The sequence below is a fragment of the Podarcis cretensis genome (genome assembly GCF_951804945.1).
Source record: "Podarcis cretensis genome assembly, chromosome: 5".
Classification (NCBI taxonomy): Eukaryota; Metazoa; Chordata; class Lepidosauria; order Squamata; family Lacertidae; genus Podarcis; species Podarcis cretensis.
In genome coordinates this window covers 52,773,893-52,791,930 of record NC_137174.1, presented here as the reverse complement: position 1 = coordinate 52,791,930, position 18,038 = coordinate 52,773,893, and the positions used below count along the sequence as shown (strand labels likewise).

Below are 18,038 nucleotides of genomic sequence, written 5' to 3'. Positions count from 1 at the left end.
GTTAATTCAAATTTTGTAGCAAATGAACCCAGCATTGAGATTCTTCCCTATATGACACCAAACATGCCCTTAGGATCTGATTGTTTATTGAACTAATCATGTAACAATGTACTATGCAGACTGCTTTCTACATCATCTTTATATATTTGCAGTTCCAAACTGCGGTCCAAGCACTGTACTCTCAGCATTCTGCATTAGTGCTGTAACTGACGCCATTAAACCCTCCCGAAAACAGCAAACAAAGGGCAATGACTATCTTGTCTTTTAGGTCTCACTACGCATAGAAGTTCCTTTCATTCCCCCTGAAATTTGCCTAGCTATCCTCTGAATCGAGAAGATGCTTATTGTTCTCTTGGGATCTTTATTCCACTTTGTGTTTGGTTTCTCGTGTTTGTTCCAGGTTATAAGGCTTTTAACTGAAAGTTCTAACCCCCTTTCAGTATTTTGGTACAGTATGTGTGAGCACACTCAGTGCTTGAATAGAAATCAACTCCAAATCTCTTTCTGTCAAATTTCAGACAGAGGGTGGCCCAGATTTTGCCATGAATAACTGAAGAGGCCAGACCTCAAGATACTCTAGCAGAGATTCTCTCCATGGGGTCAGGTGACTGACGTTTTCCCATGACCCTAAAGTAATAGAATGTCACTGAAACTGCACTGTGTTGGTGTTTATATTCCTTGTTTCAGCACACCTAGAATAAAAGACTGTTGGAAAATTGTCTATAACAGTTACTTAACTAGCTGTGGCTTGGGGATGAAATGTGCTAAACAGGAAAGGAGAATGCTGTTGTATTTGTGGCTGGCCACTGTGGATGCTGGACTAGATGGGCCATTAGCCTGATTATCCAGGCTTACTTTGTGTTCTTATGTATTTATGTACGTTTCACCACCTTATGTGGCTTGGTTATTTATCAACTTCTTTTTTTCAGAATAAAATTTGTTGTGCCCGAGTTTTTACTACTCTTCTGTTATACTATTAAGAATAGGCTGGAATCCAACAAGTGGTTTGACACTGACCAATTGAGCCTTTTTGAGCACTGAAATAACTAATGTAGCTCAGGGTCAGAACACATACTTTGCCTGCAAACCGTCCACAATATTGAGCTCAATGGTCCAACTTGGTATAAGGCAGCTTCTTCTATTCCTAATTCAATTAATTATCATGAGAGAAAACCAGGGGGGGGGATTCACTTGCAAAGTCATTTCACTATCTTTCTTTCTGACAATTTTCCACATGACAAATATCTTGCATAGCATGCACCAGCCAGGTTGGGTGTGTGTTATGTGATATATATCCCTGAATCAATTTTGTACTTGAGTCATTTCACCCAGCAGTTTTAGCATTGGAATTTGAGAAGACATTCTGTGATTTGATGCTTCATGGACAATTAATCTTGTGCCTTGCTCACCAGAGAAATGTGTGGCTTTCCTCATTCAGCACTGCATGGCTGGCTATGGCAAACTGTTAGTTGGATGTTGCCTATAAAATGTTTTTCCCCCTCGGATACTGAAAAGCTTGTTGCTGTCCTTTATATGTGGCTGTTCGGTGATTTGCATGGAATAGTTCCTTCTAAGCCACATTTCTTGAGCTTTCATTGAAGCATTACACACTCGACTTCAAGGCATCCTGTTGTTGAGCCAATTTAGGGCAAACATCATAAGAATGTTAAGAAAAACAAACGAAACACAGATACAAAAATGGCATAAGGGGAAACAAAGTGGAAATTGCTGGTGACAGAGTATCTTTGCTGACATTATATCTAATTGTTAAACTTTTGCTGTTCCTCCTTTGCATTACTAACCCATTCCTCCATTTTCCCTCTCAGAATGCCAAGTTTACAGTCAAGAAGGAAGCCCCCTTCGTAGTTGAAACTTCAGAAATTGGTTCAGACATATTTGCTGGCGTAGAAGCAAAGGGCTTAAGTAGCAGGTGCAACTTTTCATCAATCAACACCAATGTGAAATTATCATTGAAATTTTCACTCGTCTGGTACTCACATCTCTTTGTCTCCTCAGATTTAAAGTAGTTCTGACTAACTGTTGGGCAACCCCCTCATCAGAATATTTCTTTCCAGTCCAGTGGCCTCTGATAACTAAGGGGTAGGTAAATTTGTGAGAAGGTTGACATAAACATTACTCACATGAAATGGAACTGTTGTGGGTAAGCATATCTTAAGAAACCCCAGAGTCGGTCAGGACTGGACCTAATGGTCAGGGGTCCCTTTACCTTTAATGTCAAATGAAGTACTTTTCTAGTAATATTATACAACTCAAGCCCCAAATATATGAAAGACCACCTCCTTCACTCTTGGGTGCTGAGATCGGAAGTTCTCTTGGTAGTTTCTCTGTCCTCAGAGGGTTGGGGGATGGCAGCCCAGGAGAGGGCATTGTCTGTGGTGGCCCCTAAGTTGTGGAACGTCTTCCCCACAGAAGCACAGCTGGCAGCTTTATTATCCAGTTTCTGGAGAATGCTGAAGACATACCTCTGACTTTTGACATTTGAGGTGCATGTTTTTAGGACCCACCTTATTGTTATCATTGTAGGTTGTTTTAAAAATAATAATAATATTGTGCTTTAATGTTGTAACCCACCCTTGGACCTTAGGGTGAAGGGCAGGTAATAAATAAATAATAGTACATGTGATATAGTGTTTGCCTGTGTGATTAGTATATGATGTGGTCTGAGCAAATCATTAGGGGTTTTGATCCAAGGTTTCACTTCAGGTAGTGGTGATTTTTTTACACCAAGTGGTGGCCAAGTTGATGCTCTCCAGATATTGGACTACCATTCCCATCAGCCCCAGCCAACACAGACATTGTTCAAAGATGATGGGAGTTGCAGACCAACAACATTTATAGGACAAGGACACTATTTTGGTTACCCTGTTCTCTGCAACATTACTACTGTTTTCAATCGACCAGAAATATATAAGACAGACATTTCACTCTCTCATTTTTGTCCAATCACAGCTTCTTTTTACACAACTGAATCTAACATTCAGAGGTACTCAGTTTGTCACAGAAACCATGCTATGTTCTTGCAATAGCTGCAATAAATACAGTAATAGTATTAGAGATAAGAGAAGAAAAGGAGTGCCTTATTGTTCTTCTCATTCTAAGAGTGCCTGTTATCATGTGGCTCAGGTGCCCCACAGATGACACCATCATAGTGCATGAAAATGGGAAAGACAGCCGAGCGACCTTCCAGTTTAATGCATTTCGGTTCCGGAATATTCCCAAACTCTCCAAGGTGTGGCTGCACTGTGAGACGCATGTATGTGACAGTGAGAAGTTATCGTGCCCTGTGGTAAGTTTTCTGTGTGTAGCAATTAAGAATGAAGTCTAGCCTGCAAAAAACAAAAAACAAAACCCTGCACGTTCCCGAGGGCCTATTAAAGCAGTGAGAAGGAATTTTGATTGAACCTTTTGAAAAAGAAAAAAAAGTCATTTCTCATTTTGTTACAAGAAACAACTTAAGACTTTGCTGGATTGGGTAGACTGCAAATTTTGGCGCAATCCCGTGGTTCCAACCCCTGCTCTGCCTTAAAGGTCCTTGGGCCAAACAGTCACTGTCTCTCAGCCTAGCCCACTTCACAGTGTTATTTGGAAAGGTAATATAGAGTAGACATCACCATGCTTCCCCGATCTCCTTAGGGCAGGGGTTTAGAACCTTTGGGAGGAATTCAACATTGCACTACTATGATCATTCTATTAGCACAAGCATTTTTGTTTGCCCAGTGCAATGCTCTTCTGGGGTTCTTCCCAAAGAGAGGATTCATTGTCCTGCTAGCACATCAGTTTCGTTGAATCCAACCCTACGGTCATCCAGCTCCCGTCGGCCCCAGCCAGTATTGCCAGTACTCAGGGATTATGGGAATTACAGTCTAGCAATATCTGGACGTCCATAAGTTCTATACCTCTGCCTTAGAGGAAGACAACTGCAATAAATGGAAATTAGAAAACTATGGTTCTTCTCACTAGGAGGAGCTAGAGCAACACACGGGACAATGTTTGTTTGTGGATGAATTGTTTCTAGATTCCAAACCTAGTCAGCGCTCCTTTCAGAGGTGGATTTAGTTCAGTAACACTGGGCACTGCAACTATGATGTAGAGTGGAAGGCAAAAGGCGGGAGGTGGCAAACACTGGTGTTGTGCGGGGGCACCGCTGATACCTGGCCATTACAATATCTGCATATGCAACTTCATTCCTCCATATACCCATGGATACATGTAGCTAAATAGCAGATAATCAGCACACACCTTTTTGATTTTGGGTAGCTGAAAGGAACTTCTGTAACTGCCAACAGTTTTCTTTGATTCTTGGCTTTGGGTCAACTTGAAACAAAAGCAGAACATCCAAATCTTGTCTGATTGCTATTGCTGCCATCTGGCAGCTGGCTAACCTGCTGGAAAAGTGATGGATGGAGGTATCATGTTGCAGCACATCTTTGGGAGAATTTAGAGCATGAAACATGTAATAATAATAACAACTTATTATTTTTACCCCGCCCATGTGGCTGGGTGATAAAACATCAGACATTAAAAACTTCCCTAAACAGGGCTGCCTTCAGTCTTAAACCATGTGACAGTGGAAACTGAATGAAGACACTACACATTGCCCAGAAATCACCAGTTTATCTCAGGCCAGAAAATATAATTGGATGCTATTTTCCTTGATTACAATGAATTTGAATAAACCATGCAGGGAGAAATCCTCTGATGTTCCATTAAGTACCCTGCAGTGCTTTGTTCTTACGAACTATTTACCTTGAACTTGAATAATATGTCCCCCTCAGCGCTGCATGTTTAAATCCTGTTTTGACCAGTTACCCTTGATCTTTTTTGACAAAACTGAAATGAAATGAGGCAAATGAGACTGCTGGTCTGGAGATCCCACCCTTAGCCCTGTGGTGACTCTTGCTTCTGTCTCCAAGAACTTGTGATTTAGGCTGAAAACCTCTGTACATTTTCCTGGAAGTGAGCTCTATGGAACACCATGGGGCTTGGACCGCAATTCCAACCCCCTGATCTGCTGCACTAACAAGAGGCTGGTTAAGAGGTCTTCCTCCGTCCTGCCCAAAACAGCTCTACTGGCCTCAGCCCATGGTATGATACCGACATCATGCTGGCATGGAACTCCCAGTTCCATCTACTGAAAGTGTAGGCAGGTGGAAGTACCGTCTGTGGGACTCCCATTGGCAATAGCCTACAAAAAGCTGCAAATAGGTTTGGGAGTGGAAAATAAGCTGGCCCAGGATTCCTTGGACCCCAGGCCACCCCTGCTGTCTTCATTTGAAGGTATTAGGGACAGTTCAGGCTGCATAACATGGAGCAATAGCACAGAGCTGGGTTTTGCCACTCTCTGCACTTTCCAGCCTTGCTGATATGGGCAGAAGGGCTTTGGATGCAGCCCTGGCCCTGCTGCTCCACCCCACCCCACTGCTGCCTCACTGAAATTAGGATTGCTCTGTTACTTCTGAATAAATAAGCCTAGGGTTACCGTTCCCCTATGCCTAGAGAGCCACAAAGATGCTAACACACTGATAAGGGCTATTAGGTTTAGAGGAAGAAAAAAAATGTTCCTTTGTTAAGTATGTGTTCAGTTCTATGGACATACACATTGTCTACCTTTTATTCTTTGGGACTAATATATCTGGGTGTAGTCTGCTGCTGTATTTTGTAATGGTGGGTTTTATATTTTATTTTATTTTAATATTTTATATTTTAACTGAGTTTGAGGTTGTGATTTCAGTAACTATTTTATTAGGATTGCATGCCCCAGGATCGATTTGATGAAAGGTAGGATATATATGAAATATTTTAGAAATAAATATTGATCAAGCAAATCATTTTCTTTGTTCCTTTTAAGTTATGTACAAATCGGAGACAACGAATGGAGCCAACAGGTGGTGTGTTAATGGCCGAACTCACCGTGAACAGTAAGTGCAGAAGGATATTTTGATTTATAATTTGGGTGCTACATTGTGAAACAGTTTATTCTCTACCTGCAAAGGGGAAGATTAATGCTGCCCTTTGATGAAAAGGTAGGATAATTAATCAACCTCTTCGGTAGGAATGAATGCAATAACTTACTGGGTTTTATTTCTGCTGCAGTTGTTTCAGATTAACTGGTGTGGGCTGGTTTCCAATATCCTCCTAATCTCTGATTACGGTACATCTATTACTAGGGAAGTGGGACGCAGGTGGCGCTGTGGGTTAAAGTCTCAGCGCCTAGGGCTTGCCGATCGAAAGGTCGGCGGTTCGAATCCCTGCGGCGGGGTGCGCTCCCGCTGCTCGGTCCCAGCGCCTGCCAACCTAGCAGTTCGAAAGCACCTCCGGGTGCAAGTAGATAAATAGGGACCGCTTACCAGCGGGAAGGTAAACGGCGTTTCCGTGTGCGGCTCTGGCTCGCCAGAGCAGCGATGTCACACTCGCCACGTGACCCGGAAGTGTCTCCGGACAGCGCTGGCCCCTGGCCTCTTAAGTGAGATGGGCGCACAACCCCAGAGTCTGTCAAGACTGGCCCGTACGGGCAGGGGTACCTTTACCTTATTACTAGGGAAATTCTTCAAATATGGGGATGAAATATCAACGCTTTTTAAGTTGGACCCAGGGGCGGAGCAAGGTGGGGGCGGTCCGCCTCACCCAGGGTGTCACCACTGAGGGGGGTGACATTCTACACGTCGCCTACCTGTGACTCCCGCCTACCGCGAGCTGTCAGGGAAAGGAGGAGAGCTGCACCACTTTGCTGTTTTGAGAGCCCTGTGCTCCCGGACTGCTGGAGGAGGCAGGCAGGCAGGCAGGCAGGGAGAGGATGGGAAGGAGCAAACAAGTGGAGGTTGGAGGGAAGGATAGAACTCAGAACCCAAACCCTGTAACCCCACAGAAAGCTTAACAACTTTGGCCAACCCTCCCCTAGAAAAAGCTTGACAACCTTGGTCAATCCTTCCCTAAAAAAAGCTGAACAACTCCTGGCAATGACAATGGGTAGATCACAGCCAGTCTTTTTATACTGTGAGTAGATCGCAGTCTCTTGGGAGTCCAACTAGATTTCAGTGTGGGTGTGGGTGTGACATTTTCCGCGCCGGGTACCATTTGACTTTGCTACGCCACTGGTTGGACCCAGAACTCTTAGGAGTCCTGCTCCAAATGAAGTTGGTCCCCTTCCACTAACCATTACTCCCTTGCCAAGCCAAAAGCAAATATATATTAATCAGAGGTGGACTTTGGTAATCTTTGGTAGAATGGCACCCTGAACAAGGCCAAAATCTGGTGCCCCCAAATGAATCTTCTCAATGATGGATCTTCTCAATTTTGGGCCCTCTCAGCTCAGCGCCCTGTATGGGGGAGCTGCCTGAACCACCCTAAATCCGACACCGTATTAAACTTGCAAAAGTAGGAGAAGAGGTGTTACTAAACACAGGCCATACCTTGCAGGTTTTATCCTTAGTTGGAAACGATACTTCTGGGCATGTTCTGGTATGTTATTTCCAACCAGGGATTATGCAAGAAACCAACCAGGGATTATGCGAGAAAATGTGGCCAAGGATAACTGGGGATTTGTAGCTTTCTTTGTCTCATTAATCAGTCCAGAAGAAATTCAGTAGAGTCATTTACAAAGAAGGGTGTTCCAATACAGCCATATGAGGTGCACGGAACATATAGGTACAGTAGCTCCTTATACCTGTGTCAGAGCACTGGTCCATCTAACTCAGAACTGTCTGCAGTAACTGACAGCAGGTCTCTGAGTTCTACGATTGCATGGAGCTTGGACAGCCCCGTGGTCTTCCACGGATCTGAGGGCAATGAAACAATCGTTGAGACGGCTAGAGCGCCGGTGGCGGATAACTCATTCCGAATCTGACCGGACACAGGTTAGAGCTCAACGTCGAGCCTACCAAGTGGCGATAGCGACGGCAAAGAATTTCTTCACCGCCTCTATTGCATCTGCAGAAAACAGCAGCAGGAGACTTTTTCAGGTGGTTCACAATTTAGTGGAACCACCTGCAACATCGGGGCCCAGTACGGGCCACATGTTCTCCTGCAATGATTTTGCAAAGTTTTTTGCAGATAAAATCGCTCAGATTCGGGAAGAAGTAGACTCCACCGTGGGAGCAGGGCTGGGGCGGGAGAGTGCTAGAGTTCTGTCTAGTCAAGTTGAGTGGGATCAATTCCAATCTGTTACCTCCGAGGATGTGGACAGGCTGCTTGGACGAGTGAAGCCAACCACCTGTCTCCTGGATCCTTGCCCATCCTGGCTTATAAAAGCTAGCCGGGAAGGACTGGGCGATGGGCTTCGTGGGGTGGTGAATGCTTCCCTCTGTGAGGGAGCCTTCCCAGACCCGCTGAAATAGGCGGTTATTAAACCGCTTCTTAAAAAACCATCTTTAGATGCAGCCACAATGGCCAACTATCGCCCAGTTTCAAATCTTCCATTCTTGGGCAAGGTGATTGAGCGAGCGGTGGCCGAACAACTCCAGGCACGCCTGGAAGAAGCGGACCATTTGGATCCCTTCCAGTCAGTATTCAGGCCTCATCATGGGACTGAAACTGCCTTGGTCGCACTGGTTGATGATCTTCGGTGGGCTAGGGACAAAGGTGAGAGCTGTTTCCTAGTTCTTCTGGATCTCTCAGCGGCGTTTGATACCATCGACCATAACATCCTTCTGGACCGTCTTGAGGGGCTGGGAGCTAGGGGCACTGTCATACAGTGATTCCGCTCCTTCCTCCTGGGCCGTGTTCAGAACGTGGTGGGGGGGATGAGTGTTCAGACCCCTGGGCTCTCACTTGTGGGGTGCCTCAGGGTTCTGTCCTCTCCCCCATGCTTTTCAACATTTACATGCAGCCGCTGGGAGAGATCATCAGGAGGTTTGGGCTGGGTGTTCATCAGTATGCGGATGATACCCAGCTCTACCTCTCTTTTAAATCAGAACCAGTGAAGGCGGTGAAGGTCCTGTGTGAGTGTCTGGAGGCGGTTGGAGGATGGATGGATGGCGGCTAACAGACTGAGGTTGAATCCTGACAAGACAGAAGTGCTGTTTTGGGGGGACAGGAGGCGGGCAGGTGTGGAGGATTCCCTGGTCCGAGACCATATAGCACCAGTCTTGAAAGACCTACATTGGCTCCCAGTACGTTTCCGAGCACAATTCAAAGTGTTGGTGCTGACGGCCTCGGTCCAGTATACCTGAAGGAGCGTCTCCACCCCCATCATTCTGCCCCGACGCTGAGGTCCAGCACCGAGGGCCTTCTGGCGGTTCCCTCATTGCGAGAAGTAAAGCTACAGGGAACCAGGCAGAGGGCCTTCTCGGTAGTGGCGCCTGCCCTGTGGAACGCCCTTCCAGCAGATGTCAAAGCGATAAACAACTACCTGACATTCAGAAGACATCTTAAGGCAGCCCTGTACAGGGAAGTTTTTAACGTGTGATATTTTATTGTATTTTTGCTTTCTATGGAAGCCGCCCAGAGTGGCTGGGGAGGCCCAGCCAGATGGGCAGGGTATAAATTATTATTATTATTATTATTATTATTATTATTATTATTATTACTTGGAGATGCTGGGGACTGGGCATGGGACCTTCGGCATTCAAAATAGATGCTTTACCTCTGAGCTGTGGTCCTTTCAGCAACAGTGGGGTGGAGGCTAACTCTGAGATTTCCGTAACACCTGGTGTGCCTCAAGGCTTTGTAGTCTCCAAGTTTTGAGGGAACCTACACGTGTTGCAGGGCACACTTTCTATTTATAGTTTTGCATTGCCCAGTGTTTTGTTGAGCTGAAATGGCCTTGAGTTTAGACCCTATTCCAGATCACTTTATTATTTTAACAATAGGAGAACACGTCCACAGATAAGGGGCCTGTTTGGAGGGCCCACTTTCAGACACTGATAGATTAAAGGATAATATAAATGTTTTAAAGGACACAATGAAGTAATAAAATCAAGCCATTCCACCTTGCTGAATGGATCATTACTTTCGCATGTAGTTTGTGGCAGTGTAATGTTCATCACATTATTGCATTGATTTAACTTTTTACTTATAAGTCATTTCCTGTGAGCATTCTAACTTTTCTTATTTCTCACAGATAGAGGATTAACCAGGAATTTCAACTTTTCAGGTAAAAATTACAAATATTAAACTATTTAACATGTTAGTCAATGGAAATTTATCAGCATTAATGAAAATGCCATATAATAAACTTTATTATAGTTGAAGGATGTCAGAACTATAATAGTATTAGATTACCGTATTTTTCGCTCTATAACACGCAGCTGACCATAACACGCACGTAGTTTTTAGAGAAGGAAAACAAGAAAAAAATATTCTGAACGAAACAGTGGGTGCATGATTTTTATGGTTCATGCTGTGGCCACAGACATGTGATCTGATGGTGAGTATGGGGTAGCCCAATGCAAAAATCCTGAGGATCCATGTGGATCCGTGCTTTGTAACCACGTTTTAAGTGGGGAGGGAAGGAAAAGCACTCAAGGGACAAGGAGCACGCGTGGAGAAGGAGCTTTTTGGTGAGCTGAGCGGGGAGGAGGGAGGGAAAGAGCACTGTTGCTTTAAAGGTATACTTAAGGTACTTGCCCTGTGCCTGGGTTTTTTTCCATTTAACAGTTTGCAGCCTTTTCCTTCCGCTCCTTGTTTTGAGGCAGAATAGATTTGAGCAAGTGAGGAGGACTTGGATTGCAGGGGATTCACCATTAGCTGTGTAAAAGCGCTCCTCCTTGTAGCCTGAGTGATAAGCAGCCACCAGCAGCAATAGAATGGAGCACAAAAAAGTGATAGGGGCACTAGGACCCAGACAATGCTCCAATCTATCCTGCCTGAAAACAAGCTGCTCCCTCCCAGCGGATCAGCTGAGACGCGGGGATTTGCGAAGTTTTCCCCTCTCCCTCATCCCCAGCCTTTTTTTTTTTAACTTACTGGTTTTCACTGCGTGGCTCAGAGCTCGAGGTTGGTTTTATTTTGCTGCTGGTTGCTTAAATTTTATCTTTCCTGCCGTCCCTCTGCAGCCTCATTGCTCTGTTTAGAGAGCGCACGGACCTTTGCTAATGTCTGTCCCTCCTCCCGTGTAAGCGGCTGCTACCCGCTTTGCTGCCATGGCTCTCCTTCCCTCCCTCCTCCCCGGCTCCAGGTCGCTTTAAAGCAAGCAAAGCGAGAGCCTCGTAGAGTGTGTAAGCGGCTCCTGCTTTGCTTGACTGACGGCAGCCATGGCTCCGATCCGTGCATTCGCTCCTTAACACGCACAGGCATTTTCCCTTACTTTCTAGGAGCAAAAAAGTGCGTGTTTTGGAGCGAAAACTACGGTAATTGCTTTCCTGGACAGAATTTGCTGCCATGTCCTTGTTTATGATAAACAAGGTAATTAATGTAAATCAATATCAGAAATTATGAGGGCTGGTGGGGAAGTAGAATGTGAAATGAATATGAATCGGGAAAGTATGTATCAATTTCTAAACTTTTGAAATTCAGAAATAAAATTATAAAAAGATAAATCAAGGTAGCTTATAAACACCACAAATGTAAACATCATAAATTTAGAAAAAGCTAATATAAAAACAATCAATTACAACAGTGGTGGGGGACCTTAGGCCTGGGGGCCAAATGCAGCCCCCCCCCCCCGACCCCTTATTTTATCACTGGGACTGTTCATAGGCCCTTTCCCCTCACCAAGCCACATATTTCACGGGCCACTACTCTGCAGCCACTAGGCAGCCTTATCTGGTCCTTAAAACTGTCCCAAGGCCACAACCCCCCGGCCCTGCTGCACATCCTTTGCAAGTGTTTTTCCCTAACTGGAATGTGTCCTTGAACTGTGATAATGCACCCAATTAAATTGGGACATCCCATTTTTGGGTGTCATGCTCTCTCACAAGATCACAGAGTCCCAAAAAATGTGAGATCGGGACCTCACGTGAAAGCACGGAACCCCAAAGTGCTCAGGTTTTTTTGCCTCCGCGCTCTCCCACAAGTCACAAGACTCACACAGAAGCATATCAGGGAACATGCACACCCCAGTTTTCAGTCTCAACATGATGGAGGGTATGGATAATGCCTATTTCTTGCTTGCCTGTCTGGAGGATGGAGAGAGGTGTCTAATTTTTGCATGACTGGAATGTAGCCTGCTAGACAATGATAAGAATCCCATCCATTGCTCTGCCTGCTTTTGCTTTTGGCTCCACTCATCACCGGCACAAAGCCCCTGAAATGTGCTCCTCCCCTCCCCCATGGGACTGTGGCCCTTGAGGTAAAAAAAGGTGACAGCAAGAAGAATATGAAGTAATAAAAGTTCCAAATTCACCCAGAATCACTAACTTTTTGGCTAAATACATACAGGGTGGTATTCAACTGAGTTTTACACACAGCAAACCCATCGAAATTAATAGGCATCCACCTCCACTTGTGGTCTTACCAGCATTGTATGGGGAGTGAGCTATACAACTGCACAGCACAGCCTGCATCCTAACTAAAACATTCCTGATCATGGCAGATGGCCAACCCAGGCAGATTCCAGGATGTTCCTCATCTGGAACAGTTCCACCACAATGCATACATCCAACACAAAGCTCTGTATAAAAACTGAATTCAGCATATAACTTAATCACCGTGGAAAGATGGAATGATAAATCATGGGTTGGGCCTTTTTAAATGGTGTCAAAACTGTGGCTATATAAAATCTCAAACAGGGCAATGTAACAGAAATTCACTGAGCGAGACTACTCACATTCTTCCTATTTCTCTCTTCTTTGCAGCTATCCTTTGCCATTTACTCCTCTTTCTCGGAATTCGCGCAGTTCTTTTATAATACTCAACCCAACATCAGCTGCTGCTGATCACCCCCATGGTCCTTTACTGCTACGAAGAGATGCTTGTTTTACCTGCTGCCTTGTTTTACATGACAAATAAATTTCACCTGGCTTATATTTGGTTTCTGTGGCAGCTGAGAATACCAATGGTGATTTTTACCAGCTGTGTGCACATTTTTCAAATAAGTGTATCTCAAAACGAAGCCTGAGAGCGCTAGAAGGAAGTCTGCTGTTTGCTTCCAAGTGTTAGTCGAAAGACAAGGAAGTCCTCACTTCCTGGCTATCTGCATTAAGGAGCTAAATCATTCTCGGGATTCTGGGAGCACTCTTAGCAGAAGACTGCTGGCTTCATTCTCATGGTGGTGATGTTTTTACACACCACCCCAGGCTCTGAGTGGTGTGAATTCCAGGGTTTCCAGAGTTCGGTTTCCTTCAGAAGAAAGGCCAGTGGAGACTGTGGTGTCTTTATGATATATGGTTTATTTGCACATAAACACAACTTAAGCCTAGGAGGGGCTCACAGCATTAACATGCCAAGAAGGTCTTGTTTCGCCCATAGCCATAGGCTTGGATTCTAGAAATAGTCAGGCATGGCTCTGTCTCTGCAGCCTTGCTTCAAGCTTCTACCTCGCACACCAACTCTCATCTCTGGCCTTTCTCTTTCTAACTACCAGCAACTTGAGGGGCTCCCACCCATTTGTCGTCAGGCACAGAGCCACTTCCTTTGTTACCTTAATGGCCTATGCTTAGAGGGCCATTACCTCACTGAGAAGCTAGCCTGGCTATTCCAGGAATTGAATCTGTGCTGGATCCAGGAATCAGAAGGGAGCTCAGGCATGCATTCTACCTCCACCAAACTCAAAAACAATACAGCACTATTTGGTCAATGGGCAGTTCTTTTCCCTAGAGCATAGCTGTTCCTACTTCTTTGATACCATAGCAATTCTAGCATGCAGTTTTGCATATGGTGGCTTAGCACAAGAATATGTTACATCAAGCATAAATGATGGAGAATTTGCTAGAATGGAAGTCACGTGAATTAGGTCTCAGCATCTGTTAGCAGGAAGACTGTGTGTGCTGTTGCTTGCTGCTTAAATAAGCAGCAGTGCTGATTCCATTTACTGGAACTGGATATTTTTCATACTCAAGGAACTTACAATGGCTAGCAAAGATTGCTGCAGGTGAATAAGCGCAACATCCACCCACATGATGTAATGCATACAGTTTGGGAGCAGCCGCAGAATGCATCATGTTTAGTGAATGAGTGTGAGGGGTGTTGCATGCCAAGCTATGGCTGTATGTCCTTAAAGGCTAAAGGTTGTCTGCCTGTGAGAACTACAACCCAAGAAAGTATTTGAATTACAGCTGACGTCTGTGTTGTGATATAGCATCAGAGGCTCCCTTAGCACCTGTTCTCACTGTGTAACAGATGTCCCTTAGAATAACAGCATCATCATAATTTGTACGCCACCTTTCCACAGTTAATACAATGCTCAAGGCGGCTTACAATATGAAAAGATTTACATCATTACAAACATAGCAAAGTAGTCATAAAAATAAATAAAACACATCAAAAACTACATAACCAAACTGAACAATTTCCACATACAAATAAATATACAAAAATTAATATCAATAACAGCAAAAACTCCCAACAAAACTTCCCCCAAAATACCCCAGTCCTTGCTGAGCAGCAGCAGTTCTTATGAAGCCTGTCAGGCCTTGCCCTGGGCCAGGTGGAGAGAGGCAGGAACCCTCAGGCTCCCAGCAGGCTGATGAAGTAGAAAGGTGGGTAACTTGTGACACTCCAGATCTTGTTGAGCTACAGCTCCCATCATCCCTGACCATTGGCCATGCTGATTGGGGTTGATGGGAGTTGGAGTCCAGTAATGTCTGGAAGGCCACAGATTAGGCACCCCGGATATAGTCAGACCACTTGTTGTTGTTGTTTAGTCATTTAGTCATGTCTGACTCTTCGTGACCCCATGGACCAGAGCACGCCAGGCACTTCTGTCCTCCACTGCCTCCCGCAGATTGATCAAACTCATGCTGGTAGCTTCAAGAACACCATCCAACCATCTCATCCTTTGTCATCCCCTTCTCGTTGTGCCCTCCATCTTTCCCAACATCAGGGTCTTTTCCAGGGAGTCTTCTCTTCTCATGAGGTAGCCAAAGTATTGGAGCCTCAGCTTCATGATCTGTCCTTCCAGTGTGCACTCAGGGCTGATTTCCTTCAGAATGGATACGTTTGATCTTCTTGCAGTCCATGGGACTCTCAAGAGTCTCCTCCAGCACCATAATTCAAAAGCATCAATTCTTCGGCGATCAGCCTTCTTTATGGTCCAGCTCTCACTTCCATACATCACTACTGGGAAAACCATAGCTTTTACTATACGGACCTTTGTTGGCAAGGTGATGTCTCTACTTTTTAAGATGCTGTCTAGGTTTGTCATTGCTTTTCTCCCAAGAAGCAGGCGTCTTTTAATTTCGTGACTGCTGTCACCATCTGCAGTGATCATGGAGCCCAAGAAAGTAAAATCTCTTACTGCCCTCCATTTCTTCCCCTTCTGTTTGCCAGGAGGTGATGGGACCAGTGGCCATGATCTTCGTTTTTTTGATGTTGAGCTTCAAACCATATTTTGCGCTCTCCTCTTTCACCCTCAATAAAAGGTTATTTAATTCCTCCTCACTTTCTGCCATCAAGGTTGTGTCATCTGCATATCTGAGGTTGTTGATATTTCTTCCGGCAATCTTAATTCCGGCTTCGGATTCATCCAGCCCAGCCTTTCACATGATGAATTCTGCATATGTTAAATAAGCAGGGAGACAATATACAGCCTTGTCGTACTCCTTTTCCAATTTTGAACCAATCAGTTGTTCCATATCCAGTTCTAACTGTAGCTTCTTGTCCCACATAGAGATTTCTCAGGAGACAGATGAGGTGATCAGGCACTCCCATTTCTTTAAGAACTTGCCATAGTTTGCTGTGGTCGACACAGTCAAAGGCTTTTGCATAGTCAATGAAGCAGAAGTAGATGTCTTTCATTGACTATGCAAAAGCCTATGACAGTATCGACCACAGCAAATTGGGAAAGGAGTACGACAAGGCTGTATATTGTCTCCCTGCTTATTTAACTTATATGCCCCCTTCATGGATCACTGCCTTGCCGTGTCGAAGGGGCTTGAATAACTCAGAGAAGCTATGAACTATGCCGAGCAGGGCACCCAAGATGAACAGGTCATAGTGGAGAGTTTTGACCAAACGTGATCCACCTGGAGGAGGAACCGGCAAGCCACTCCAGTATCCCTGCCAAGAAAACTCCATGGACAAAGACAACAGGCATATAAAAAAGTCAGACCACAGCCTGTCTTTATGAGATAGTATTGTTCATGAGAGAAAAAGTACATAGTAGAAGTAATTATATGTTTTAATGCAGGTTTCTCCTCACTTCAGAACTTGATTTTTCTACCTTGAACATACATGCTACACACACTTTTATGGAATATGGAGAAAATGAAGAGGGGAAAGTTAAACTCTGTTATGCAGAAACTCTTTGATTCAACTGTTTTAACTAATTTTTACTCAGTTGTGTTAGGATTGAAGTGGTTAAGCTTTTTTTTTTTTTACAATTTTACAATTTTACCCCAAAGTTGATCTAGGCTATACATCTAGCTCAAGTTCATAAAACAAAGTGTCTGATAACTTTTGGAAACATAATAGCCAACTACACCTTTGCAGACCCTCCAAGTGTCCCTGTTTTCCAGGGACAGCCCCGAATTTTCAGACGCTGTCTCAGTTTCTGATTTGATATAGGAATGTCCCACTTTTCCTTAGGACATCCTTATTTTCTTCTGAGAAGTGTTGGAGGATATGGAGTCGTCCAACTCCTGAGCCATCTGAAGGCAGCCCTGTACAGTGGAAATAATTAATGGGAATTTTAACTTAATAAATAATATTGAAAGGGGGGCTGTTTGAGAGTTTGTTCATTAATCTCACTTGTTATTCTCACTGTGGCTATCATTGTAGAGAAACAATATTCTTACAAACACTTGTCCCCAGGACTGAAATGCATTTGTCAGCTCCCACACTCCATTTGAAAGTGCAGAAGGCAACCCATTTGTCATTGTAACAGCTCTGACATTGTGCTACACTACTCTGGATTAAGATCTTGTTGATGGTTGACTATGACCATAAATGAGTCCACTATTAAGATATAATTTGTATTTGGGCCTTGGGCTAGGTATCCTGAGGAACTATTTGGAAATAGATTCTAAAATACTACAGTGCTATAACTGACACAACTAAGTACTTGCACAGAATGACAATATGGGTTGTATCCAGTTCAGCACTCAGTTAGGGTCCTGTTGGCACAAGCATTTCTGCTTACTCAACAGGCCTTTCACTCTCTCCTCCCTGCTCTGCACCCTCTGCACACACACAATCACACAATCTGTTCTAGACATGTTGCCTGGAGCTGAAGGGACACAATATTGGCTAACCTAGCTTAAGGGATTTCCATCTCCAGAACCAGGGAGGAGGGGAGGGGGGAGGCGCAGGAGGAACTATGAATGTGAAGGTTAAACTCAGAGCATAAGGCCCCAGAAAAGCCAAGCTAAAGGATGGTTAGACTAAAGAAGATTTAGCAAACTTGGTGCTCTCCAAAAGTTTGGGCCTACTGTTCTCATTGGCCCTACCCAAAACATTCATGTTAACATGACTAATGGGAGTTGTAGCCCAAATCATGGGGGGGGGGGGTGCACCAGGCTGGCAAAGCTAGAAATAATGGAATACTTGTGCACCCACTGGCAGATGAGGATAAGAAGAGGACTTATTGTGACAGGATAAATTGTGAAGATTCCCAGCTGTTAAATCAGTTAAAAACTACCAAAGCAATTTCAGTCTTTCGTATGGCTCTATTTCCCCCAATGGTAGATGTCAGTGGCTGGCAGGATTCCAAAAGGTGTGTGGAGGAGGCAAGGGAGCTGGAAATTATCTAAGAGAAGGAGCCAGTGACTTGTGGGATTCTGTGCTACCTGCGAGGCAGGAGTTGGGGCTGAGGGAAGAGGAAGAGATGGGGCTGTCAGAGGTGTGGGACAAGTTGCAGGAAGGATTGGGAGGAAGAGACAGTCCTTAGAAGACTTGGGTTGTTAGGATCTCTTCCGTCCCCTCCTCCTCTGTCTCCAAGGACAAGGAGGGGCTTAAAGCGCCAGGTTCAGGGAAAGTTGCAGGTT

The 18,038-nt window shown here is 44.6% G+C and overlaps 2 protein-coding genes across 3 annotated transcripts in view; one reads left to right on the top strand and one right to left on the bottom strand.

The window, feature by feature from the left end:
* Positions 1-12,921, top strand: part of TECTB (tectorin beta) — a 36,780-nt gene extending 23,859 nt beyond the window's left edge. Inside the window, exons 7-12 of one of the 2 annotated variants that reach the window (XM_079976034.1) lie at positions 1,827-1,930; positions 2,017-2,100; positions 3,145-3,307; positions 5,870-5,939; positions 10,079-10,111; positions 12,753-12,921. In XM_079976034.1, the coding sequence (XP_079832160.1) occupies positions 1,827-1,930; positions 2,017-2,100; positions 3,145-3,307; positions 5,870-5,939; positions 10,079-10,111; positions 12,753-12,805 (507 nt within the window). In that variant the 3' untranslated portion in view covers positions 12,806-12,921. Of the gene's footprint in view, positions 1-1,826; positions 1,931-2,016; positions 2,101-3,144; positions 3,308-5,869; positions 5,944-10,078; positions 10,112-12,752 lie in introns of both variants that reach the window. The other variant, XM_079976033.1, reaches the window with a different exon arrangement.
* Positions 12,922-16,578: 3,657 nt separating this feature from the next.
* Positions 16,579-18,038, bottom strand: part of LOC307216110 (guanylate cyclase 2G-like) — a 34,286-nt gene continuing 32,826 nt past the window's right edge. The window contains exon 22 of the mRNA XM_079975966.1: positions 16,579-16,715. Coding sequence (XP_079832092.1) covers positions 16,638-16,715 — 78 coding nt within the window. The 3' untranslated portion in view covers positions 16,579-16,637. The remainder of the gene's footprint in view (positions 16,716-18,038) is intronic.